Here is a 25,910-nt window from a genome sequence, read left to right on the forward strand (position 1 = left end):
AAGCAGGGACCCAGATTGAAAATCTTTAAAAATTTTGGCAAAAATATAAGGAACTGAAAACAGGTGCTTATGAAAGTGTTCGGGAACTTTAACTACTTATGTTTCTATCTGGTCCACCTAAAATAGTACCTAGGATTGTGAAGGATCCCAAAGTGCTTACATGTGATAGAAAGGAATAAAGCACTCTTGCTGTGAAATGAACTGTAGGTTAGATTAACAGTACAGAGCCACTCTGCACTACCAGTTAGGTTAGAATTCTTAGAATATCACGTTTAATTAAGATGAAGAGGAGAGTGGGATCATCGTATATCCTGTTTTATATACCGACACATATTGGGTGTAAATCATTCTCTTTAAAAGTTTTATAGTTACATAAACTTGCCCCTCAGCCTAACAATTAAACACTGGCTGACATTGGAGTAGTTGTAGAAGCCAGTCTTGAAAAGATCTGGAGGAGGACAGGACAGTAGCCATGCTTATCAGTACAGGGAACGTGTTTTTGTAAATGCACATTTTAAGCAACCCCTAATTTTCACACTCTCTATTTTGCCTCCACCTCTTGTTTCTGTCTTAGAGATATTGCATTAATGGTACTTTATCAAAGTGCATGACAGTCAGATCTGTTAGATTCCAGCCTTCATGTTAAGTCATTTTGACAACTGGGTTCAAAAAGGAATTAGGTCAATTCATGGAGAATAGGGCCATCAATGGCTTTTGGCCAAAATGCTCAGGGGTGTACCCCATGATCCAGATATCCTTGCACCTCCAACTGCCAGAGGCTGGGACGGGAGAGGGGATGGATCACTTGAAATTACCCAGTTCTGTTCATTCCTGTTGAAGTGTCTGGCATTGTTACAGACTCCATCCATACTGGGCTAGCTGGACAATTGGTCTCACCCCGTCTAGCTGTTCTTCGTTCATTAAGCATTGCTCACAAATATTTGACTTCATATTACATCGGATGCTTATTAACCTTTGAACTCTAGAGTTCTACACTTTCCATATTATTTGTCTACCTAAAGTTAAAATAATTTTCCATGCTTTCAAAATATAATCACACTTATTTGGAAAGAGGGTTAAAAGCACGTGACAAATATTACAACAGGTTTAGAGAACACTGGCATTTCTAAATTTTATTTTTAAAAACATTTTACAATATAGTGCATGCAGGTGCTTCACATTGGGGTTTTTTGCACTTTGGAAAAAAGTACTCTGTTGTCCGGTTATCTCACAATACCCGTAGCCCGCAGGACTGTGGCCATCAATAGAAATAGTAGTAGTGATATTATTCAAAAAAGTCCCAATTTAGCAATGTAGACAAAGAATGGAAGAACCCAAATTGACAAATATTTGGCTCTTACAAGGTCTTGATCATGTGAGAAAAACTCAGATGCTCCTCACAGATTATCTCTGGTACTTTATAGTTAAACTAGTCCATGCCAATATGGATTGAGTCAAAATTTCTTCCAGATTTAGTGATCAGTTTAACCCTGTGCATGTTAACAGAAATCACTTTGGGGAAATTTGAGTCCAAAGTGGGCAAGATAGACTCCACTCTAATAATACTTAGCACTCTGTGTTACACCATCAAAGCATTTTGAACATAGGCCCCAAACATTTACTGATAGCTGCATGGGTGGGTGATGGGAAAAGAAAAAACCTTCCCCTGCTTTTGTGTCCCTCATGCCGGAGCCCTGCACAATGGCAGGTGATAGGGACTTACTGCCCCCTCCTAGCACCCATGGGTGCCCATCACCCCAAAAGGGAGAGAAAAGATGCAGGGTCATGTTGCTCCCTCCTGCGGGCACTGGTTAGCAGAACTGAATGGACACAAAGGGGGGAACATTGCGCTCCCCAAAGGCTGGTGTCCCCACATGTCTGGGAGTTCCAGGAATATACACCCCCAAGCCCACCGGCTTGCTCCCCTCCACTCCCCTAATGCTCCTGGTGTGTTAGTAGCACCAAGCGCTTATACACTTACTAGATTCTCAAAGTGTTAAACATTAGGCTTGGCAGGAACTCCACAGCTGGAGAAATCAGGTAGTAAGTTATGCGGCAGGGAGAGAGAACTCCAGGAATTCCCTGGCATGCAGGGGTCCCAGCCTTTAGGAGAGCTCCACGTGTTTCCCCCCCTTCAGCTCTGCTAAACAGTGCAGGAGGGAAACATGACCCTGAGTCTTTCCCATCCCGTTAGGGGTGACGTGCACCCATGGGTGCTAGGAGGGGCCGGTAAGTCCCTATCGCCTGCCATTGTGCATGGCTCCTGCATGAGGATCACTAAAACAGGGGAGTCTTTTTTCTTTTTCTTTTCTTTTCTACCATGGACCCAAGCAGCAGCCAGGAAATGTGTGGCCCTATGTTCAAAATACTGTGAAGGCGTATCACAAAGTGCAAAGTATTCTTAGAGTGGAATGGGGGGTGGGGAGCTATCTTTCTCTAACAATCCCTTCCTAAACTTCCCTGGGGTAGTGTCATAAACAGATAGCTAAAGGTTAATGTCTCTTACACCTGGAAAGAAGTAACCTGAAACACCTGACCAGAGGACCAATCAGAAAACAAGACTTTTTCAAATCTGGGTGGAGGGAAGTTTGTGTGTAAGTCCTTTGTTCTTGGTCTTCTGCCTATCTCTCTCTCGGCTATGAGAGGATCTCTGTTTCCTGCCTTTCTAATCTTCTGTTTCCCAGTTGTAAGTACAAAAGATCAGATAGTGATTTATATGGTTTTTTTTTTGTATTTACATGTGTATAGTTGCTGGAATGTTTTGAATTGTATTCTTGTTGAATAAGGCTGTTTATTCATATTTCTTTTAAGCAAATGACCCTGTATTTGTCACCTTAATACAGAGAGACCATTTTTATGTATTTTTCTTTCTTTTTACATAAAGCTTTCTTTTAAGACCTGTTGGAGCTTTTCTTTAGTGGGGAACTCCAGGGAATTGAGTCTGTGCTCACCAGGGAATTGGTGGGAGGAAGAAGTCAGGGGGAAATCTGTGTGTGTTAGATTTACTAGCCTGACTTTGCATTCCCTCTGGGTGAAGAGGGAAGCACTTCTGTTTCCAAGACTGGAAATAGGGAGGGAACACCTGGAGGGGGGAAGGGAAATGGTTTATTCCCCTTTGTTGTGAGACTCAAGGGATTTGGGTTTTGGGGTCCCCAGGGAAGGTTTTTGGGGGGACCAGAGTGTCCCAAAACACTCTAATTTTTTGGGTGGTGGCAGCTTTACCAGGTCCAAGCTGGTAACTAAGCTTGGAGGTTTTCATGCTAACCCCCATATTTTGTACACTAAGGTCCAAATCTGGGACTAGGTTATGACAGGTAGTGCCACTCTGTGCCACTCCCAGTGCCAAGCTGCATCTAATAGACAGGACTAAGCTCTGAATGATTAGAAATACGTATGAAAGGAATCCCTTTCCAGTGCACCACTTGTATCCCTTTTGTTTCATACCCATAACTTAGTCACTAGGCATTAAGAAACCGAACAAGAACCTAACAAACTTCTAACTACTTCCACAAAGGAATCATAATGGAAAGTTAAACAAAAGAAATAAAAAAGAGGGTTTGAAAGAGAAGTGATGTAGGTTTCAAGTGACAAACGAAAACCTCCTCCCAGTCGCCAGCGTTTGGTGCCACACTTGATAATAGGTGCTCTGTGAAGCAGAGTAAGGAATGAAGGTTCTCTCTTGTGCCAGGTTTCATCATTCACCTCCTCCACATTCACCTACCTCAGTCTTGGTGGGGGGGGAATCATTTTGAATTAGGGCAGGGCTGCCCAGAGGGTGGGCAAGTGAGACAATTTGCCCTGGGCCCTGCAGGGGCCCCCACAAGAATATAGTATTCTATAGTATTGCAACTTTTTTTTATGGAAGGGGCCTCTGAAATTGCTTTGACCCAGGCCCCCTGAATCCTCTGGGCAGTCCTGAATTAGAGTGACATTTTTTGTTTTGTGTTTTTCATTCCTCAACTCATTTTTTCTCAAATACTTTTATTTGCAACACAGATGGGGTTTTATTTTTCACATCTACTGTCCTCAATCTCACTATCCCTTCAATGTGCGATCCTGCAAAGTTCAGAGCGTCTCCTCAAGATGTTTGAACACCATGGACAATCAGGGCTAAATTAATTCCTAGTTTATACCTCATGCACACTTCCGTGAAATTCCTGGGGTTGCTTAGGCTGTGAACCAGGGCAGAATTAGTTTCCCTCTGATTTTGGCCCTAATTAATGTTAGCTGAGGCGAGTCATGCAGATTCTTCTCCAAACTTCTTCCAGTGTTACAGGACATCCTTAACTAAATCCATGGCTTTGTTACTATCCTCTGCTGAAATCCCAGTTACGCAGATATCAAAAGAGCTCTCAGTTTTGTGGGTATTTGGATGAGATCGTATACAACATACATTGCCAAACATTTAGTTTATGAGGATGGTATAAACTAAGGAAATCTGTGTTGTTCCTATTACTATTACCAGAGGGGTAGCTGTGGTAGTCTGTATCCACAAAAACAAGGAGTCTGGTGGCACCTTAATGAGGAACAGATTTATTTGGGCATAAGCTTTCCTGGGTAAAAAAGGTGCCACCGGACTCCGCGTTATTACTATAACCACCATTTAATACAGTACTTCATCTGGGGTCCAATACACTTTTTGTGATCACTTTAACTACATTGCCCTCATTCTAGCACCTAAAACATTTGACCACAGTAGCTTATTGAAGTGAACCTTTAAATCTATTTCCGTTCTACTTCATTTTTTATCCTGAGTGGATTCTAAGTCTACTTAGAAAGTCTTTGACCACATGTGGTGTGTCTATGTCCTTTTAGTAAATAATGTTAAGCTGCAATTCTGTATTTCATGGTCCACTATTCCATTCTGGAGGCTGTATCAAATTCATCAGACCATATCCCCTTAAAAAGTTAAGTACTTCTACTGCATGTGTCCAGGGAAAGGACTCCTTAGTTATTTCGCATTGACTGTTACCCAGATTGTTGTGTGCGGTTATTGTCCGTAGTGATATGTGATACACCCTTTGGAAGCTGACTGCCTTACTCACATGCTTAAAATCTTTGCTGAATCGGGGCCTCAGACTGCAGATGAGGGAGCTGCTGGTATGGCTGGCAATTCTCAGCACCACGGAGAAGGCGTGCAGGGATAGGAGTGCGGATGGGAGCATGGGAGGAGCACAAGCCCCACCTTTTCCAAGGTGTTCTATGGACTGCAAATGAACTCATCATTACCTCCCTCCCCGCCACAGGACTAGGCTATGGGGTGGTGTTGGTGGCCTGTGACATACAGCAGGTCAGATCAGATGATCTGGAGGTCCCTTCTGGCCTTAAATTCTATGACTATACAGGCTCAGCCTCGGCTGACATAAGCCCTCTGATGTAGGCTATACAGCCACCGTTCATGTCCTGCACCTCCTCCCCCAGCACAGGGCTCTGTCTCCACAAGCGCTCTGAGCTGGGCACTGGTACTATACTCATAGTCACTGCTCCTTCCTGCGGATGTGGCTTCCGTGGCAGGTCGCGCGTGCCGCTGACACCAGTGGATGTGCTAACACGCTCGGGGGCGATACACCCGCCGCTTGCTGACCCTGACGGTGCTGGTGTGTGGGCAGCACCGAGCGCTTATGCAGTGGTTAGATTCTCAACGCCTTGAACATTGGGCTTGGCGGGAGCTCCACAGCTGGGGACATAGACTAGGGGCTGTTTTTTAAGATGAGCGACAAGGAGCCAATCGAGCCGTTCAGGCCTTTGGCAGCCACGGGGCAGTTCAGCCCACTGTGTATCTGCAGCATGTGCGACTCTCTAACGAGCAGGTCGGGAGCCCCTACGCTGCCCACCGAGGGCTGGTGAGTGTAGGCGAGGGGCGAACAAGGACACACTGGGGACGTGCCCAAGCGGCGGAGGGAATTGCTTCCTGGAGGCAGGCCCTGGAGTAGCTGCCACCCGCTGGCTGCGCGGATGGGGAGACAGAGGGGGCAGTAGCCAGCCAGCCAGCCAGCTCCCTCCATCTAGGTCTAGGTTTCCGGAATGAGACTAACCCCATTTCCCAGCTAATTCCTTAGCACTAATAACCCGACGCCCTCAGCCTCCCCCTGCGCTACCTGCGGGGTGTCCCGGGCGGGCTGCTGGCAGCGCAGGCCGGGAGAGCAGGGGCAGGGAGCTCCCCACCGTGAGCAGCTTGTCCTTGAGGCCCCCTCCATCCCCAGAGCCCTGGAGTGGGAGGGCGCCAGCGGAGGCAGCAGGGGCCGGGGCAGGGCTTGCGAAGGGAGGAGCGGGAGGGCAGGCGGCTCCTCGCTCCGGCTGGAGCCGGGTGTCTCTGTTTCCCCATAAATAAAGAGTCCGGCGGCGGCTGGCCCTATAAATGCTGCGGCTGGGCCGGCTGCCCTGCCCTGTGCGGGGGCTTAGGAGCCAGCGTAGGTACTGCCCGCAGCGGCTGCCCTCCGCCCAGGGACACCGGGCTCAGTGAGCTGGGAGCCCGAGCTCCAGCGGGAAGACGGGGGGTCCTGGCCCGGTTCCTGCGGCCGGTGATTTCAGGACCCGGACAGCGCTGGGCTGGGCAGGGGCTCTACGGGCGGTGGGGCTTGTGGGGTGCGGGGTGACTTGCTGGCTGGGCTCACGGGGCGCTCCTGGGGGCGGCCTGGGAGCTCGGTGCTGGGCTCCTGGGTCACAGGCCGGGTTCGCAGGGAGGGCTCCCTAGCGATGCAGGGGGCTCGTCACTGGGCGCAGGCCGAGCTCTTCGCAGTGCCCGCTCGCTGGGCGCCGAGCGTTTGCTGGGCTGCGCTCGCTGGGCTCGCTGGGCGGGTTGGGCGCAGGCTGGGCTCGGGCGGGCGCTGTGCTCGCTGGGCGGGTTGGGCGCAGGCTGGGCTCGGGCGGGCGCTGTGCTCGCTGGGCGGGTTGGGCGCAGGCTGGGCTCGGGCGGGCGCTGGGCTCGCTGGGCGGGTTGGGCGCAGGCTGGGCTCGGGCGGGCGCTGGGCTCGCTAGGCGCGTTGGGCGCAGGCTGGGCTCGGGCGGGTGCTGGGCTCGCTAGGCGCGTTGGGCGCAGGCTGGGCTCGGGCGGGCGCTGGGCTCGCTGGGCGCGTTGGGCGCAGGCTGGGCTCGGGCGGGCGCTGGGCTCGCTAGGCGCGTTGGGCGCAGGCTGGGCTCGCGCGGGCGCTGGGCTCGCTGGGCGCAGGCTGGGCTCGGGCGGGCGCTGGGCTCGCTGGGCGCAGGCTGGGCTCGGGCGGGCGCTCTGGCGCAGGGCTGGGTGGGTGACAGGCTGCGCCAAGCCCAGCAGGTGGGTGGGTCCCCGGGGTGGCTGCGGGCGGCGCTGATGGTGCCCCGCTCTCTCTCCCCCGCTCAGGCAGGGCCATGGCAGCAGGCGGCCGGCAGGCCGGGCCCAGGCCGGACCTCGGCCGCTATGTGGTGTCCCGGCCCATATACAGCGAAGCGGCCTTTCAGGAGGAGAACGAGAAGAGAGCGCGTCTGCAGCCGACCCTGCGCGAGCGAGTGCAGGGAGCCTGCAGGTGAGAGCGGGGCCGCCGGCCGGGGGAGCCAGGGAGCGGGGAGGGGACACAGCCCGGGCGGGGAGTCCCGCCGAGACTTTGGGGAGCCCGGGGCCGCGAGCGCGGCGCCACCTGCCTGGGGGCCCGCCCGGTGTCTGGGCAGCGCTAAGGGCCGCGGCGGCCCGCGGAGCCGAGGGACTGTCCGGGCGCGGAGGAGCAGAGGGAAAGGAGGCGAAAGGCTCGGCTGCTCCTGGGTAGCCCCAGCCCCCGGCCGGAGCGAGCGGCGGCGGGACTGACAGCGCTAGCGGCTTCCCGGAGAAGCTCTGAGCTCCCGGCGTGTGGGCACAACAGACTCCAGCCTGTCCCTGCTGCGCACTTCGCTCGGCATGCGCCAGTCGCCGGGCTGGGAGCTAAGTTCTGCCCAGAACAACAGGAGAGTTTTCACAGGTGCTTGGCTGTCTCCCCATCACTGCTCTATTGATTCCTTCTTCTCCCCTTGTTTTTGTGACCGGTTGAAATCCTGATTTTATTTGACATAAACCACGCAAGTAACATTTAGGTGTTTTCCGTCTCGTTAAACCGCCAGATTCCGCTCTGTGTAAATCCAGAGAGACTCTGTCGAAGTCAGCGGAGGCGCTCAGATACCACGGGGATGGGCGCAGAGTCTACATTGAACGGAGTCGAATTTGACCCAGCACTGTCCTTATTAGAAGATACATTTAGCACGTGCAGAGTCTAGCCCCTGGAGTTCCTTTGAGTGTATAGAGTTGCTCAACCATTATTCTTTGTTCCTGGAAGTAATCTTAGCGGTACATATAAAATATTGCAATTGCAATTTGATTTCATTTTATAGTCCGAGGCAGATAGAATCCTTTTTCTTTCGAGACTAGTTGTTTATACACACAAACAATCATATCACGGGACCAGAATAAACTGGACCCAACTGAAGAATCAACTTTCGATCCTATAGAAAAACTTTTTATCAAAACCAAAATTACTGCCAAAAACACATATTGCTCTGCCTGTACCTAACTATGTAATAAGAAAATAGTCTAAAATAATGTGAACATTGATAATCCTTCGTTCTTTTAACATTCAGGGGACTATAGGGTACCTTTACTCCTGGTGAGTAGTATTTTACTCCTCAGATAATACTTCAATACCAGTGGGACTACACACAGAGTAAGATGCTAGCCAGTGTGAATAAGAGTGACAGACGCCGACCCACTGAGAATAATCCAATATTTTGTTTGGAAAAGTGAACAATTCAAAATTATTTTCGAAGTAGATAATTTTTTATTTTTAGAAACATAAACAAAAAATTAAATGCTATGGTAACTCACCGATTGATACAAAATCTCTGTTGAGAAAGTCCACTCGTTACTGTGCATCACCAAATACCAACGATTGGTTTTGCAAATTAAATATTTAAAAAATTATGATGGGTGAAACTTGCTGATGGCTGTCACCATTTTCAGTAGTAAATTCTAAGCATTATGGACCAAACCTGGGGTAACTCTTAATTTAAGAGCAGAATTTGGCACTATAAAATCAGTAAATAGTAAAAAACATTCAGAAAATTTCTACACAATATTACCAATGTTCTTTTGGCTAAATATCACCTACTGAGATCTCTTAGAAGGATTTTTTCCACTTTCCAATTCTGATTTCACAGGGATAGGTTGACAATTTAATTATCTGGAGTTTGTTGGTTTTTTTTGGCAGCTGTTCAAGAAAAAAGGCCTTTCAGATAACCAAGTCCTTTCTCCCTATCCTGGAATGGCTACCTAAGTACAGAGTAAAGGAATGGCTAGTTAGTGATATCATCTCCGGTGTCAGTACGGGGCTTGTAGCTACTTTACAAGGTAAGGACCAGGCAGATTTTATCTGTTATTAAGGAGAAACTGGATGTACTATATTGACATTGCCCTAACTATGTCTTACCCTTTCTAATCAGTGCTTCAGTGTTAACCCATGATTAAAATCCATGGGGACTAATGCTATTTTATATTGTATATGAATTAATATTTCACAATAAATTATGTATTTCCTTAATTTAGCCTCCTTTTCCTGTTTATGCAATAGTGACTAGCAGATTGCAATTTCCTTGAAGTTGTTATTCAGATATATTTGCCCAGTATCTTTTTTATTTTTTTTAACTCTATGGATGTAAGATGAACATTTAAAAATTGAATAGTGTTACCCAGTTATTCGTGATTGGTCAGATAAGTCACTTAGTATTATTTCTGTTCCTCAATTGACTGAGCACCCCAAACACTTGTCTATCCAAATATAAACTCATGAATACAACTTTCTGTTAACATTAGTGCTAGTAAAGCTTGATTGCTCAAATATTTGTAGTAAACAAAACGGACATGAACCTGGCTAAATTAAAAAAATTGGAATGGATATTCACAGAACATAGTTTGCAATGTTCAGCTAGCTTTGTTTAATACATTTATTAATGATAGAAAAAGTAGATAAACAGAGAGGTGGTGACCTGTACATACAGATGACTAAGCATTAGTTAGCTTAATCATGACTAGGCAGTTGTGAAGAACCCCAGAAGGAGATAAGTAAGAATCCCATTCTTGTCCCTGGACCTTCTGATACTGGCCACTTTCAAAGACAGGACTAGACTGGCTACTGGTCTGTTCCAGTATAGTAATTCTTTTGGGCAAGATTGTCCCTTCATCTAGACCTGCAGGCAAATCTTCCCGGTCCTGTGCAGACGATAAAGTCAGCTGCCTCCACAGCTCTGTTGCCCCCTTCTGCCCCTCAGTGGGTCGAGTATCTGTGTTTACAGCTGCATCTAATGACCCCACAAGATTAGGGTCTGATAGTGGCAGACATTATAGAAAGATAATCAGAAACACTCTGCCCCCAAAAGTTTGTCATTTAAATAGGCTATCAGTCTGGACAAAGGTTGGAAGAAAAGAAGTAGAATCAACTCGAACTGAGATACAGATAATATGAGATGACTTAACTTGCCTAAGGTCACACAGGAAGCATATGGCAGAGCTGGGAAAATCTTCTGATAACCAGGCCAAGCAGTGGCAGTGCTTTAACCACAAGAACATTCTCTCTCTCTCTCTCTCTCTCTCTCTCTCTCTCTCTCTCACACACACACACACACACACTTCTTAAAGTTAGAATCCAGCAATACAATTTATTTTAAAATATACTGTTTAAATACATTTTTGGACTCACATGCTTCCTTCTGGCACAAATGTGCATAGAGATAAATTAATACAAAATTTCTGTGGCTTGTTTAGAACTACATACCCTGCATATAATCCCCAGCCCAAGATGGTTGGGTTCATAGTAGCCAGGATGTGGAACAAAAAAAAACTGAGCCAAAAAATTAAGCAGATGCCAGGGAGCCTCAAGTGCCTTGGTCCCCAAACCAGATAGATCCCATGACTCTTCGTGTGTGCTGCTCTTCAGACTTCCCACCGGTTTATTATTTATCCTGAAGTCCTGGTAGCCCTTTGCGATACCTCTGAGAGGGGACTCACAGACTCCATAGTGGCAGTTAGTGCTGCCTGAAACAGCATTAAATTTTTGCACAATTTACTGGGGATGCTCCACAGTTTTAGGGGTGGGAAGGGATATAACACTTCTCCAGATCCCCTTATCTCTCCTGACACTTTATCAATGTAGCTGACAGGCCAAACAGATATGCCGAGGAAGGCAACATGGCTATACAGGGAAAAACATCTTGCAAAGCTGCTTTTCTGTTCTGCAGGGCCCCATCATAGCCTTTGTTACTAATTGGTTATTTTATTGGTAAGGAGCAAAATTTTCAAATTTGGGTGCCATATTTAGATACCTAAATAAAAATGGCCTGATTTTCAGAGGTGATGAATAAATGGGCATCCATGTTTGAAAATTCCAGCCATAACTGAGACTTTTTTGGCACAAACTTACCCATGGAAAGGTAGATCAGCTGCTTTCACAGCAAAGTTCGCCTGCCTGAACCTTGCAGAGCCCTTAAAATTTGTGCCTGTGTTTTGTGAAAACACAAATGGCTGGTGTAACACTTAATACTTACACCTGTAACTACCTGGTTGGTACTCTCAAATATGTTGAGGCACAAAAACTCAGATTTGTGCCCACAAGTGAATTACAGATGCAAAATGTATTTTCAAATTGTGCCTAGCTGAAAGGAAGCTGCCTTCCAGAAAATTTGGCCTTTTACTTGACCAGAGATTAGTCTGTGAGATTTGTAGCTAAAATTATGATTATATATGATTACAGGTTTGGCATTTGCTTTACTGGTTGCAGTTCCTCTTGGATATGGTCTCTACTCTGCATTTTTTCCTCTCCTGACATATTTCTTCTTGGGAACATCAAGGCACCTCTCAGTTGGTAATTGCATACGTTTAATTTCAGTTTCAGTCAATTATCTTTTTTTCACAATCTTTATGTTTGGCAGGAGTATTAATATTCAGTGTCAGACAGTCATTTTGTTAACCATATTCACTGTATTGAGCTTTAATGATGGCAAGTGGGTGGGGCTTAAAACATATTTTGGCTCAGTACAGAGGGCTATGCATAATGCTTAACTTTACTTGTTCCCATGCACAGCTTTACTGCTTATATTTGTGCTGAAGTTCATCAGTCCTGTGTTCTGCTGGACATCATGCAGAATGAAAACCATGGAGGCACAGAGAAGTTCATTCTAGCTTATTTAATGAACAGGCATTTTGTCATCATAAAAACATTTTAACTAGTTTTCTAATGTAGAACTGCTTATTTTATCTTGCAAACACTTTGATTTTGTGATGTATGTAAAGTCGTGCTTTATACTGTTCATCTTTACAGGACCTTTCCCTGTGGTCAGTTTGATGGTGGGATCTGTTGTGCTGAGCATGGCACCTGATGACAAGTTCTACATAATGAGCAGTAATGCTACAGGGCTTAACAAAACACTGATAGACACTGTATCCAGAGATGCACAGAGAGTAGTGATTGCCAGTACCCTCACATTTCTGGTTGGAATTATACAGGTAATAGAACTGCCTCAAAGATTCAGGCTGATGTTGCTTTTACTTTATTAAATAATTGGCAAAAATGGAGCTTGAAATAGCTTACTAGGGCTCCCTTCCCATGGTGAAACACACAGGAGGAGGGAAAGTCACCCTGAAATTTACACAGCTTTCAAATGACAGCGAACTCAATACATTTCCCCCTTCATGGCAGGAGTGCTGGAACAATTTTTATAGTGAGGGTTCTGAGAGCCATTGAACCAAATTGTAAACCCTGTATATGATGGAAACCACTTCAAGCCAGGATGGGTGGCAGTACCCCTAGGACCTCTAGTCCCAGCTCCTATGCTTCATGGGAAAAGGATTGTGACAGAACGGCTGGGAGTGGAGGAGACAGAAGCGTAGCTGAGTGACTGCCAAAAGCCTGAGACAGCTGTAGGGAAACCAAGTTCCAACAGCATAGATCTTGGATCATCAGGAAGGTGGGTCTACCCCTCTACACAGCTGTGCAGTTCTTCCTTTGTCTCCCTAGAAGGTATGCTGGTTGGTGTGAGGGAAGATGGTCCAATGAGTCCTGGTCAATACAAAAAGAACAAGGCATGTCTAACATAGAAAATGCAGAAGTAGACACCAGATAACATAAAAGTGGGTGAGAATTTGAGCTACATAGGACACAGATGGACACTGTGGATAGGGTAGAAATCCACAACAACTGTCATGCAAAGGAAAGAGTCCAAGGCACCATATCAATCCTGCTGTCCCATGACAGGTAGTGATATACCAAAGTTGTTCTTTTGTCCACTTTTCTATTGAACTCAGGAGCAGATTCTACAGCTGCTCTGTACACAGTACTCCCAATGAAATCAGCAGCACTCACAGTGGCTACACTATGAAGCCCTTCAAGTTTTCCCTAATAAAGTAGTTTCAGACTTTTCAGATTCACACAGGGCCAAGTTACATGTGATACCACTACTCACGCTGAGTAGTACTTTACTCCACAGATAACCTGATTTACTTCAGTGGAGCTATTTATGGTATAAGGTGCTATTCAGTGTGAGTAAGGATATCACAATCTGGCCCAATCTGTTGCCATTTGACCTGTTCTCAGCCAGCATACTGTATGGGACTGAATCCTGAGCATTTTGTAACATCGTTTTAACTGTTTAGCAAACTTATTCCCTTGTGATTTTTCCAGCTTGTGTTTGGAGCCCTTCAGATCGGTTTCATTGTGAGGTACCTTGCAGATCCCCTGGTTGGAGGATTCACAACTGCAGCTGCTTTTCAAGTTTTTGTTTCACAACTGAAAATAGTCTTAAATGTTTCAACCAAAAATTATAATGGGATCCTTTCCATAATATATGTAAGTATGCCCTGCTGATTTGCTTTTGTTTTATGCCACAATTTGTCCATAGTGGCCTCTCTTCCATCTTCTGCCTTTGTTTCCTGCAGGGGTGATATACATAATAGATTGAGGGAATACAGGGTTTTCTTCAAGGACTTGATCCTGCTCCCATTGAGGTCAATAGATCGATAGGTGTTTGGGTTTAATTGACATGAATGGACCCCAATTCTGCATTTGTGGAAGGCTCCTTTTCCTTTCCTCTGTTCATAGGATGTCACAAGACTGTTATGAGGTCAGTTTAATTCACTTTCAATGTCCTGGGAGAAGGAACAGGTCAGTGAGATGATAACATTTGGATACAATAGTGGAGCCAGATTAATACAATAGAGGCTGACAAAATATAGGATGATCGATGTGACGCTTTTTTAATTTAAGTGGAAGAGACCTGTCTTTCTGGAGGAAAAGGTCCTGCGTTCTGTCCTTGTTAATGACTATGATGTCTGTGTGGCCATGTGCTATAAAGGGTACAGTCCTATGTTAGGGAATTACTACAACACATTTGAGATATTGTACACAATTCTTGTATTATTTTTACAAGGATATCACCCAGTTATGGAGGATGCAGGAGAAAAAATAAAATAATTTATTAAGGGACTTCAACGTGTAGCTGTACAGAAATGCTAGAGAAATTACAAATTAAATCTTTCTATCAGATCTGGGGGTAGATCTTGGAGAAAATGGTCAAATGAAGAATTATCTAGACTGCATTGTAGTAATATTGATTTCCTGAATTGTCCCATATTATAGAACCTACAGCTTTTCCCACTGAAGCTAATGAGTATTTTCATTGACTTCATCAGCAGCAGGGCTGAGCTCAAAGGGCTTTAGACTGGCTATATGCTAACAAGTCTCCAAAGGGGGACAGGCTTTGGCCAAAAAGAATCAGACCTTATTTAAAATACTACTCTCGTAACATTGGTAGAAATGAGGGCCAGTTCAGGCAGAAGTGTATTCAGTTCTTTGCAATGTTTATGGAATGTCCAGTCTATTAATGTATGGAGTGGAATAAATTGGCATATGGATTAGGAGTAATAGTGAAATTGAGAAAAAGAGAAAATCAGGCAGAATATTTGGAAAATCTTCCTGACAGTGAGATGTGTTAGGCTGTGGAATAATCTTCCTAGGAACTAATGGAAGCTCTAGCATCTTGGAACATTGAAAATAAGATCGGACAAAGCACTAAGTAATGTGCTATTGCAGGGGTGGCCACACTGTGGCTCGTGATCTGCATGCATATCTTTTACAGTTAAAGTGTGGCTCGCAGATCTCTCCCATCTCTCCATTTTGCATCTATGGGTATGTCTACATTACGGGATTATTCCGATTGTACAGAAACCGGTATTTGGAAACAGATTGTGTAAAGTCGAGTGCACGCGACCACACTAAGGACATTAATTCGGCGGTGTGCGTCCATGTACCGAGGCTAGGGTCAATTTCTGGAGCATTGCACTGTGGGTAGCTATTCCATAGCTATCCCATAGTTCCTGCAGTCTCCCCCGCCCATTGGAATTCTGGGTTGAGATTACAATGCATGATGGGGCAAAAACAGTGTCACGGGTGATTCTGGGTAAATGTCATCAGTCAATCCTCCCTCCTTGAAAGCAACAGCAGACAATCATTTTGTGTCCTTTCCCCTGGATTGCCCTGGCAGACGCCATAGCACAAACAACCATGGAGTCCGTTTAGCCTTTTTTCACTGTCACCGTATGTCTACTGGATGCTGCTGACAGACGCCGTACTGCAGTGCTACACAGCAGTATTCACTTGCCTTTGCAAGTTAGCAGAGATGGTTACCAGTCCTATTGTACCGTCTGCTGCTTTGGAAATTGGCGATGATGGTTACCAGTCCTATTGTACCGTCTGCTGCTGTCATGAGTGCTCCTGGCTGGCCTCGGTGAGGTAGGCTGGTGGTGCATGGACAATGGGAATGACTCCCCAGGTCATTCCCTTCTTTACGTTTTGTCTAAAGGTAGAGTCAGTCCTGCCTAGAATATCAGACAAGCCTACTAAAGAACCAGAGAGGCAAACAGCCACTCTGGGTCACAGCCTCAGACATCCTGCAGAAATGATGAGCTCCATGCCATTCTAGGGGGTGCCCTGCAACAACCCCGCTTATTGCTTCCCTCCTCCCACACCCTTCCTGGGCTACCGTGGCAGTTATCCCCCCATTTGTGTGATGAAGTAATAAAGAATGCATGAATAAGAAACACTGACTTTATTGAGATAAAACGGGGGAAGCAGCCTCCAGCTGCTATGTTATTCCAGGCAGCACTGAATCTCCATTAGACATTAAATGCAGGGGGGAGAGGAGCGCAGTCTCCAGCTGCTATGATATTCCAGGCAGGACTGAATCTCCAGGAGACAAAGCTTAAAGAAGGAGTCATTCCCATTTTTGCCCAGGCGCCCCCGGCCGACCTCACCAAGGCCAGCCAGGAGCACTCACAGGATGATGACGACGGCTAACAGGCCTATTGCGCCGTCTGCCATCAGGGAGGGGATGCTGCTGTTCAGTGCTGCAGCACTGCGTCTACCAGCAGCATCCAGTAGACATATGATGACATTGAAAAAAGACGAGAGATTATTTTTCCCCCTTTTCTTTCATGGGGGGTAGGGGAGGAAATTGACGACATATACCCTGAACGACCCACGACAATGTTTTTGACCCTTCAGGCATTGGGAGCTCAGCCAAGAATGCAAATGGTTTTCGGAGACTGCGAAAGTCCTCAGTCCCCCCTCCCTCCCTCCATGAGCATCCATTTGATTCTTTGGCTTTCCATTATGCTTGTCATGGAGCACTGTGTTCAGTTCCTGCTGTGGCCTCTGTCTATCATAGCCTTGGAGATTTTTTCAAAAGCTTTGGCATTTCGTCTTTTGGAACTGAGTTCTGATAGAACAGATTCATCTCCCCATACAGAGATCAGATTCACTATCTCCCGTACGGTCCATGCTCTTTTTTGATTCTGGGACTGCATGGTCACCCGTGTTGATCAGCACTCCATGCTGGGCAAACAGGAAATGAAATTCAAAAGTTCGCAGGGCTTTTCCCTGTCTACCTGGCCAGTGCATCCGAGTTCAGATTGCTGTCCAGAGCAGTCACAATGGTGCACTGTGGGATAGCGCCCGGAGGCCAATACCGTCGAATTGTGGCCACACTAACCCAATTTCAGTGCTACTCCCCTTGTCAGGGAGGATTACAGATACCGGTATTAAGAGCCCTTTATATCGATATAAAGGGCTTTGTTGTGTGGACGGGTGCAGGGTTAAATCGGTTTAACGCTGCTAAATTCGATATAAACTCGTAGTGTAGACCAGGCCTACCAGACTGCTGGGAGGGAAGCTTGGGGCTTCTGCCCTGAGATGGGGTGGTGGGGCTAAGTGCTTCTGCCAAAGGCAACTGGTGCTTTGTAGGGGGAGGGAGGGCCACAATTTAAAGGTTCATCCTCCCCCTGCAACAGCTTGAGTCATGCCCCCCAAGGCATGCCTTCCCCAGCCCTCCGTGGCCTCTCCCTGCAACTCCCAGCTGTTAGCTCTGTGGGGAGAGGCAGCAGCAAAAGTAATGGCTCTCCCTGCACCTCCCAGCTGTTTGCTTCTGCCTCGTCCCATGGCTGCAGTTCCCAGCCTGCTGGCTCCAGTAGCTGCTGTGCAGGGAGGGGGCCTGGCGTCACCATGTGATTGAGTGGGGCCAGCAAACCCTGTCAAAAATCTGGGGGTAACGTGACCCCATGTGCCCCTCCTCCCACATCACCTCTGCTTCTGCCCAACAGGGAGGAGGGGTCTCGGGGCTCCAGCACCACAGGATATTCCTGCTGTGGCTCAGGGCTTCAGCAGGAGCAGGGATGAAGCCCTGAGGCCAGACAGGCATCTGCCATGGGGCTGAAGCCCCAAGCTCCTCCTCCGTGCAGAGCCGAAGCCCCGAGCCTTGGCAGGAGCGCCCAGCTCTTGAACTTCTGAAGATTGTTGTATGCGGCTTGGAGGGTGAGTATTTTTGGCTGCGCTTGCACTACAGGAAGCAATGCTGTACTGTCATGGAGATGTACCGGATGATCTCTCAGGTTGTTCCATCTGTATCTTTTATGATAGCCAAAGGGAAGTGCAATTAGGAAAGATATAGTTTGAAAAGGAATTAGATGGTGCTCCCAACTCTGGTGAGCCTAAAAATGAAGAGCTGCTGCTCTTGGTTAAAACTTAATGTCCTTGTAGTCAAGTATCAGAGGGGTAGCCGTGTTAGTCTGGATCTGTAAGAGCAGCAAAGAGTCCTGTGGCACCTTATAGACTAACAGACATATTGGAGCATGAGATTTTGTAGGTGAATACATGCATCTGACAAAGTGGGTATTCACCCACGAAAGCTCATGCTCCAATACGTCTGTTAGTCTATAAGGTGCCACAGGACTCTTTGCCGTCCTTGTAGTGTAACAAGTTGGTCAAGCAGAGCCACTGTGTACAGAGCACGTGGATGAATGAGTTCTAATCCCACCTCTGATAGTGACTTGTGTGGTCTTGAGCAAGTATTTTAGCATCGGTGTGTCAGTGTTTCCCCACATGTAAAGTAGGAATAGTAATAATATGTGCTCACCTCCTTCACATAGGTGTTGGGATAGAATTAGTAAAAAGGGTGAGAATAATTAGTAGTCCTCTCTCTGGATCAGACTCCATACACTTAGTATTGAATGCATATTATGTTTACCATTTTGTCAGTAGTTTAAATTTTTTTTTAAATCAGTTGCACAAATTGCTGTGTGCAGTAAAACAGTAAGGTCACATCCTCCTTTGCCTAGTGCTGCATGGATGGATAGAGATCCTGCCCATTACACACTTGCTGTAGGACTCCTCCTGGCCAGGGCTGACTTCTAATGGAGAGTTTGGGCACCATGAAGTGAGGTGACCTTGGTTTTCCCCAGAGCAGGATCCATGATGGCAGAATCATGCTCTCTGGCTATGGACAATGGAGATAGGGAGGCTGAGCAAATATTTAATCCACACGCTAGATACCATGCTCCTTGGGCATATGGTGAGTGAGCCAGTGTTTTAGCCATGCATCTGCTAGCTCCTTCTTGAGCACCATGGAAGGATCTTGCCTCCTATACGGGCAAGGAGGAAGAGGCTCCATATGTCCTCTTTCTTGCCCTGTGCTTCAACAAAACACAGGCAGGATTTAACCCTTGTTATGCAGTTTTAATTATACAGAAGTTAAAAAGCATCTGATAAATAAGAGATCAGTCATTCTCATAGTTGTGCTTCTTCAGTTAAATTCACCATGAGATCAACCCACTGATTCAATGAGAGCTTGATAGTGCACAAAAGAAACTCACATTCATAATCAAATTCCTTAGACCAGGAAAAATGAGCATATGGGACAAGTAGTCCCTGACCACCTCTGAGATTTTGTGTCTGCTTCTCTATATGGGCTATTTTATCATTCTATTTAAGAGACTTCAAAGTATTTTGAATTTTCTTTTATTTTTTTTTCAGACCCTCATTGAAATATTTCAAAGAATTGGTACCACCAACATTGCAGATCTCATTGCTGGGCTACTCACCATTTTTATTTGTATGGTAGTTAAAGAAATAAATGATCGATTCAAACACAAGATCCCTATTCCTATTCCTATAGAAGTAATTGTGGTAAGCAAAGTACCCTAATAAGAAACACAGCAGACTGGGCTGATTGCAGGAAAATCAAAGCAATGTTTCAGTATTAAAACCATTGTTTTATATGATTCCAGACAATAGTAGCCACAGGGATCTCATATGCTGCTGACCTGGAAAAAAAGTACAATGCAGGCATTGTTAAAACCATTCCTAGAGGGTGAGTGCACTTATCTTCTGAGACACAGCTAATATTTTAAATGGCTATTAATGAGACTAGTAAAAGAATATTTGTGAGAATCAGAGAGAGACACAGTCTGGTTCACAGCCAAACATTTCCTGAATTCTAGTCCTGGCTCTGTCACTAATTGTCTCCATGGCCTTTGGTAAGCATCCCCCTAGCTGTACAATGGGAATAATAATATCTCTTTTATAAAGCATTTTGAGACCTATGGATGAAAATGCTATATAAGAGCTAGGTCCCCCCCACATACCCCAGCTAGCCCAAGGCCCCTTTAAACCCAGTGATGGGGTTGGAGCTGGGGAGAAGCAGGGGTGGGGATGCTCCAGTTGGGGCCTCTTACTGTGTGCCGGATTCCAGTTGCTAGTCCCAGCCAGGCTGTGGAGGGATGAGACTTCCTGCACCTCTGCCCCCTGCTTCCTGCCCCCATAGGTCCCCAGTCACGGGGGAGAGGTCACTGTATGGGGAGCTGCCCCGCCATCTGACCAACCCCCATGCGTAAGGGAAAATGGCGCCAAAATACAAGTTCATCCAGCGTGCCATTTCCCCTAAGGCCGGCCCTGTCAATAGGACCAGGATTTGGGCCATATTGAACAAGGTAATCTTGTTGTATGGTCTGCAAGTGTTCCCATCTTTTTGTTAATTTGAAATATTATTGTTCACGTTATCAGTAGTATGTGTGTCCTGCTGCCTTGAAGCTTCTTGACAAATCTAGTAAACACAGAATTTGATCAAAATTGATAATGTAAATATATTTTCTTAAATATTAGGTTTTTGCCTCCTGAGCCTCCAGCTGTCAGTATGTTTTCAGAAATGATAGCACCCGCATTTTCCACTGCTGTGGTTGCTTATGCTATCGCTGTGTCTGTGGCAAAAGTCTATGCAACGAAACATGACTATCCTATTGATGGAAATCAGGTATATGAAACCCAAGTAATTTAAGAACAAATTAAATGTAATTTGGGCATGAAGGATGCTCATATGTCCAAACTGGAAAAGAAATTATACAGATTTATCAGACACAAGTGAAACTCTCATATGTGAACTTAATTAAACTATTTGAAAAAGCAGATAAGATATGGTCCTGTGATACAGTCAGTGATACATAGAGGTGAGACTGGTGTGAGCTACCCAGGATACTGAACCAGAGCCTCAGTCCTGGTTAATCTCCTGTGTTGTTCCAGTGACATCAAGGCACTGAAAGATGCTCTTAAGAGGAAGTGGGGATAACCATTATGTAGGGGAATTCTGTGGTGATGTAAATGTAAGGGGACCGTTGCCCCCTTACTAACATTCAGTGAGGGTGTTTTGGTTGGCCAGATCCCAGCACTAAAAGGGGAAGGGTCAATGGGAAATCAGGAGCCTGAGACTGACAGTCCCCCGGAACAATGGGGAGAGGCCAATGCTCCAGATCAGCCTGATTGACAGGGTGGACAGGCTAATCAGGAAGTCAGGAGGTCGGGGGGTCCCATCCTCCCTGTGAGCTGGAATTGCCTGAGTCAGACAGAGTGGGGCCGAGCTAAGGAGAGGAGGGGCCCAAGCTAAGCTGCCGGAAGCAGAGCTGTAGCAGTCAGTCAGAGGGGCCAGACAAGCAGCCCGCGAAGCTGAAGGCAGAGCAGCAGCAGCAGCCGTACTGAGGCAGTGTGGAGCTGGAGCTGGAGCTGGAGCTGGAGCTGGAGCTGGAGGAGTCCGGAGCCAGGAGTGGTGACCAGCTGGGAAGAGCGAGGGGGACCCTGGGCAGTGGGCCAAGCACAGGGAGACACCTCAGCCAAGAGGCTCTGCAGGCCAGACTTGAAGGGAGCTCATAACCCTGACAGGGCAGGGGTGATGCTGGGAAGAAGGGTTCTGCCACCTAGAGCCTGAGAGTGTGTGGCCACGGCCAGAGCAAGGGTCCAACCTGCAGCATCCCTGCAGCACAGCCAGAGCCTGAGAAGGAGGCCTGGGACCTACAAGGAACAGACTGTGAAGTGCCTTGATGTCCAGAGACACTCTTTGTAACGTTCCCTGCCATAAAGCAGGGTGATGTGTTTTCCTTTAATCTTTCCCATTTTTCCTTACCCTTTTTTGAAATTAATTGTTAAACAAACAACTTGTATTTGGTTTAAATTGTATGAAATGATCAGTGGGTCAGGAAGGTGCCCAATGCAGAGAGAGCACCCCAGAGTGGGGACACCCTAGCCCCTGTCCTGGGTGACCACAACAGGGTTGGGGGTTGAGCCCCCCAGGAATCCTGAGCCCAGCCTTGTTGGGGTTACGAGGACTCTGCCAGACAGGAGAGTGGAAGGGGAGCCCTCAAGGGCAGGGAGGCCTCTGGATAAAGGAAGTGGGAGCGAGGACTCAGATGCTTTTGCTAGCCCACTTCACTGGGGTAGTGCAGAAGCCAGGAAAGTTCCTCACAATAGCGGGACCATTCCCCCGCTTACATAATCCTGGAATAACTGACTTTATGTGGCCTGCTTCCACTTCTCTGCATAGGGAGTGTTCTGAGGTGGCTGGTGGTAGAGAGAGGCAATGCTGGGCTGGTGAACCAGTACCTGGAAGACCACTCCAGTCAGCATAAGTTAGGCCTGATCTATAGTTAGTTTTTGTACCAATTTAACTCCTTCAATTGGGAGTATGATTTTATGCCTATATTATTAAATTTGCACATCCCCTTAGTGTAGACACACTTATATACTGCTATTAATGTGTATATGTCTGTACAGCTTACTCCTGTAAATGTGTGGGTGTAACCTGTGCCAGGGTCGGAACCTTTATACCACTGTCACTGCATCCATACTAAGGCGTTGGGGTTGTATTGCTTCAACTATAGCCATTTCTAATCCAAGTTAGTTATAGTGTAATAAAAACTGTAGACAAATCCTGTGGTTGCTCAAACTGTCTCTATCCCTAGGATCAAGGAAGATGAAGAAATGGCTTAGAGCTACCTTTGTCTCCTCTATCCATGCTGAACATATATTGCATCCTTTGAATATGTGGGAAAATTGTATTTGCTACAAAAAATGAGCCAAGCATGTTGTTTAACTGGTCTTTCTGTCCTTTACAACTAATGAATAATGCCCTAATTACAATATATCTGATTTTAGAAATATTTGTATTTATTAGGTAACCAAATTGGCCTCTAAGCATGTGAATTATGAGTGGAGACTCCTCTATGTTGGCCATTGTGTATCGTCAAACTATAATACACAATGTTCACATTGGGAAACACTTTAAATTAAGGTTGCCTAACATGTCTTCACTTGCAGTTTAATAAGGCTAAGTGGGTAGTACAGGTGCATGTACTGTTTTCAACATTCTACCTACACTGCCCTGTTCCAGAAGTCATTACGTAGTGATTACAGTAGCTGAATGATTGATAATCAAAAATATTATGTTCCTTCTAGTACTAATACTATGCCTGGCAAACATTCAACAACAGAAAGTCCTAGAAAGAAAGCTTGATTACTAGTCTGCTTAAACTAGATGAGTGAAAAATAATAGCATAAAAACAGGCAATGAAAGAAGGTTTGAGGGAGGATCAGTTACCTTCTTTTGTCAGTGATAATTAGGGCCCTACCAAATCCACGGCCATGAAAAACAGATCATGGACTGTGAAATCTGGTCTCCCCTGTTAAATTTGGTCTTTTGTGTGCTTTTACCCATACTACACAGATTTCATGGGGGAGACGAGTGTTTCTCAAATTGGGGGGTCCTGACCCAAAAGGGAGTTGGGGGTGGGTCACAAAGTTATTTTACAGGGGTTGCAGTATTGCCAACCTTACTTCTGTGGTGCCTTCAGAGCTGGGTGGCTGGAGAGTGGCAGCTGTTAGCTAAATGCCCAGTTCTGAAGGCAGTATCCCACCAGCAGCAGTGCAGAAGTAAGGGTGACAATACCATACTATACCACCCTTTACTTCTGTGCTGCTGCCTTCAGAGCTGGGCGTCTCATCTTATTTTGGTACATTTATGCAATTAAGCTATACCAACATAGGCATCTTTATACTGGTACAACTGTGTCCACACTAGGGGATTACACCAGTTTAACTATATTGGTTTCTAAGATGATGTAGTTAAATCAGTAAAAAAACTGTGTGCAGATCAGCTCTAAAATACTTTACAGCAGCTGTTGTAACGAATCCAGTATTTTGTGTAAGCCTACTGTACTTCTCACTTTACAAGCTCCTATAAGGAAATGTTACCTTTGCTGTGCAAACAGGGGGCTGGAACAATTTGTATAGTGGGGGTGCTGAGAGCCATTGAACCAAACTCTAAAACCTGTATATGATGGAAACCACTTCAAACCAGGGGGTGCTGCTGACCCAGCACCCCTAGTTTCAGCACCTATTTGTGTAAATGACATCTTAAAAAAATCTACATTTACATCATCATCTAATCTTCTAGGAATTTATTGCCTATGGGATCAGCAATGTGTTTGCAGGAGCTTTCTCTTGTTTTGTTGCTACCACCGCTCTATCACGTACTGCTGTCCAGGAAAGCACTGGTGGGAAAACCCAGGTAATGGGTTTATTTTACTATTAATTTTAAAGATATTTCAGTTTAATATTGCATAAGGCAAAGACTTCACAGAGGGTTAACTCCAATATGTTTGTCTGTATGACGCTGGTTGGGCTGACAGTGGGATTTGAACCCAGGTTATGTAGTGCTAAATGCATGAAACACCACTGCTAAAGCTAAAGCCCAGAATACTGCAAATGGAGCCTGTAACACTCACAAACGTCTTATGTGGACCTGCCACTAGAGGGACACAAAGACTTTCCTAGTGTGGGTTATACTTTACATAATAACAACTGTACACTATTTAATAGTAGGGCCATTCAAAGGGTAAGTAGCAGGTAGAATATGGAGCTGGTGTGGATCTCTTCTCTTCTCTTACACAAAGTCACCCTTTCCCAAGGTACTAATTTGTGGTGATTTACATGGACTGATGAGACTTAATCACCTTGTACAGTTGAATTGTTTCTGAATTTGGCTGTGTATACTTAAACATAATAAATATTTTAACAGGTCTCCTTGTTTACAAAGAAATATAAAATATACCAACATATGCATTATTCATAGTCAGTTTGAAAACATAGCAGAGAGTCTAAAAATACTTGTTTCATATCAACACTACTATTGTCTTTGCAGGTTGCCAGCCTAATCTCAGCAGGGATTGTACTGATTGCCATTGTGGCTCTGGGGAAACTGCTAGAGCCCTTACAGAAGGTACGAAGCTTCTCCTCTCTAGCACTCTTACCCCTGCACCATTTAGGCCATATGCTCAGCTGATGTAAATTGGAGTAGCAGCTCCATTTGGAACTGTGCTGATTTATACCAGAAGACTATCTGGCTCATAATGTAATTAATAATCAGAAAACTGGCCCAAAAACATACAGTGTGTTCTCCCTTCTGAATAACCCAGTTTTCACAATCTCTCTTTGCAGTCTGTATTGGCAGCTGTTGTCATTGCCAACTTGAAAGGGATGTTCATGCAGGTGTTTGATGTTCCTCGTTTGTGGAGGCAGAGTAAGGCGGATGCTGTAAGTCATTTACTTTTTTCTTAAATGTTTTGGTTCTAGTTCTCTTTTTGTGTTTTAACCCCACCCAGTTTACTCATAACTTCCACACTTCGTTAACAGAAACAGAATTTTGTATTGTTAACACCAAAAGACTTTAAGACAGATTATCTGGTCCATTAACGCAGTTTTGTGTTACTCTGCCAACATAAAACTCCCCTAAGGCCAGCAGATCCAGCCAGTGAAAATCTCATCCTGTGTAGGAGGCACTTGTGACAGCTTCTATATCACATTCATTCCTAGTCTCCCATCGGAAGGGGTGTGTCTAGAGGAAAGGGGGCTTGATCAGGGGCTATCCCTTGCTGTTAACAACCAGCAAAGTTTAGAGTTGCCTTCTAGTTCAATCAGTTGAGCTGCAGATTGATGTAAAGACAGCCTGAAGTCACTTTTACCATCCCACTCTGGTCTTTTGCTGAGCACAGTCTGGCTGAATAAGAGAATCTGGCCCCTTATATTCATATTCTGAACCAATGCATAACCAGTCCCCAAATGTTGCCATATAGCCTGCAACAACAACATTAGTGTGGACCATGCCTGGACCAATATCATCACAGTCCTCACCAAATAAATGTTTTTTTTCTGACTTGGAGCAGTAATAATCTGTGCTGGAATGTGTGCATAGGGGCCCTTGCTGTGTCAAGATGTATGCAC

At 45.8% G+C, this 25,910-nt stretch overlaps 3 protein-coding genes across 5 annotated transcripts in view; 2 read left to right on the plus strand and 1 right to left on the minus strand.

The window, feature by feature from the left end:
• The window catches only part of COG5 (component of oligomeric golgi complex 5), a 482,330-nt gene that overhangs the window by 405,223 nt on the left and 51,197 nt on the right, over positions 1 to 25,910 (minus strand). The gene's annotated exons all lie outside the window — the stretch shown is intronic.
• Positions 1 to 25,910, plus strand: part of DUS4L (dihydrouridine synthase 4 like) — a 140,105-nt gene that overhangs the window by 46,282 nt on the left and 67,913 nt on the right. The gene's annotated exons all lie outside the window — the stretch shown is intronic.
• SLC26A4 (solute carrier family 26 member 4) overlaps positions 6,354 to 25,910 on the plus strand; it is a 33,397-nt gene continuing 13,840 nt past the window's right edge. Inside the window, exons 1-12 of the mRNA XM_050925552.1 lie at positions 6,354 to 6,414; positions 7,337 to 7,499; positions 9,204 to 9,343; positions 11,739 to 11,849; positions 12,306 to 12,490; positions 13,665 to 13,829; positions 19,344 to 19,496; positions 19,598 to 19,680; positions 20,472 to 20,619; positions 24,085 to 24,198; positions 24,832 to 24,909; positions 25,128 to 25,223. Of these exons, the coding sequence (XP_050781509.1) occupies positions 7,345 to 7,499; positions 9,204 to 9,343; positions 11,739 to 11,849; positions 12,306 to 12,490; positions 13,665 to 13,829; positions 19,344 to 19,496; positions 19,598 to 19,680; positions 20,472 to 20,619; positions 24,085 to 24,198; positions 24,832 to 24,909; positions 25,128 to 25,223 (1,428 nt within the window). The 5' untranslated portion in view covers positions 6,354 to 6,414; positions 7,337 to 7,344. The remainder of the gene's footprint in view (positions 6,415 to 7,336; positions 7,500 to 9,203; positions 9,344 to 11,738; positions 11,850 to 12,305; positions 12,491 to 13,664; positions 13,830 to 19,343; positions 19,497 to 19,597; positions 19,681 to 20,471; positions 20,620 to 24,084; positions 24,199 to 24,831; positions 24,910 to 25,127; positions 25,224 to 25,910) is intronic.

This window comes from Gopherus flavomarginatus, chromosome 1 (assembly GCF_025201925.1).
Source record: "Gopherus flavomarginatus isolate rGopFla2 chromosome 1, rGopFla2.mat.asm, whole genome shotgun sequence".
NCBI lineage: Eukaryota > Metazoa > Chordata > Testudines > Testudinidae > Gopherus > Gopherus flavomarginatus.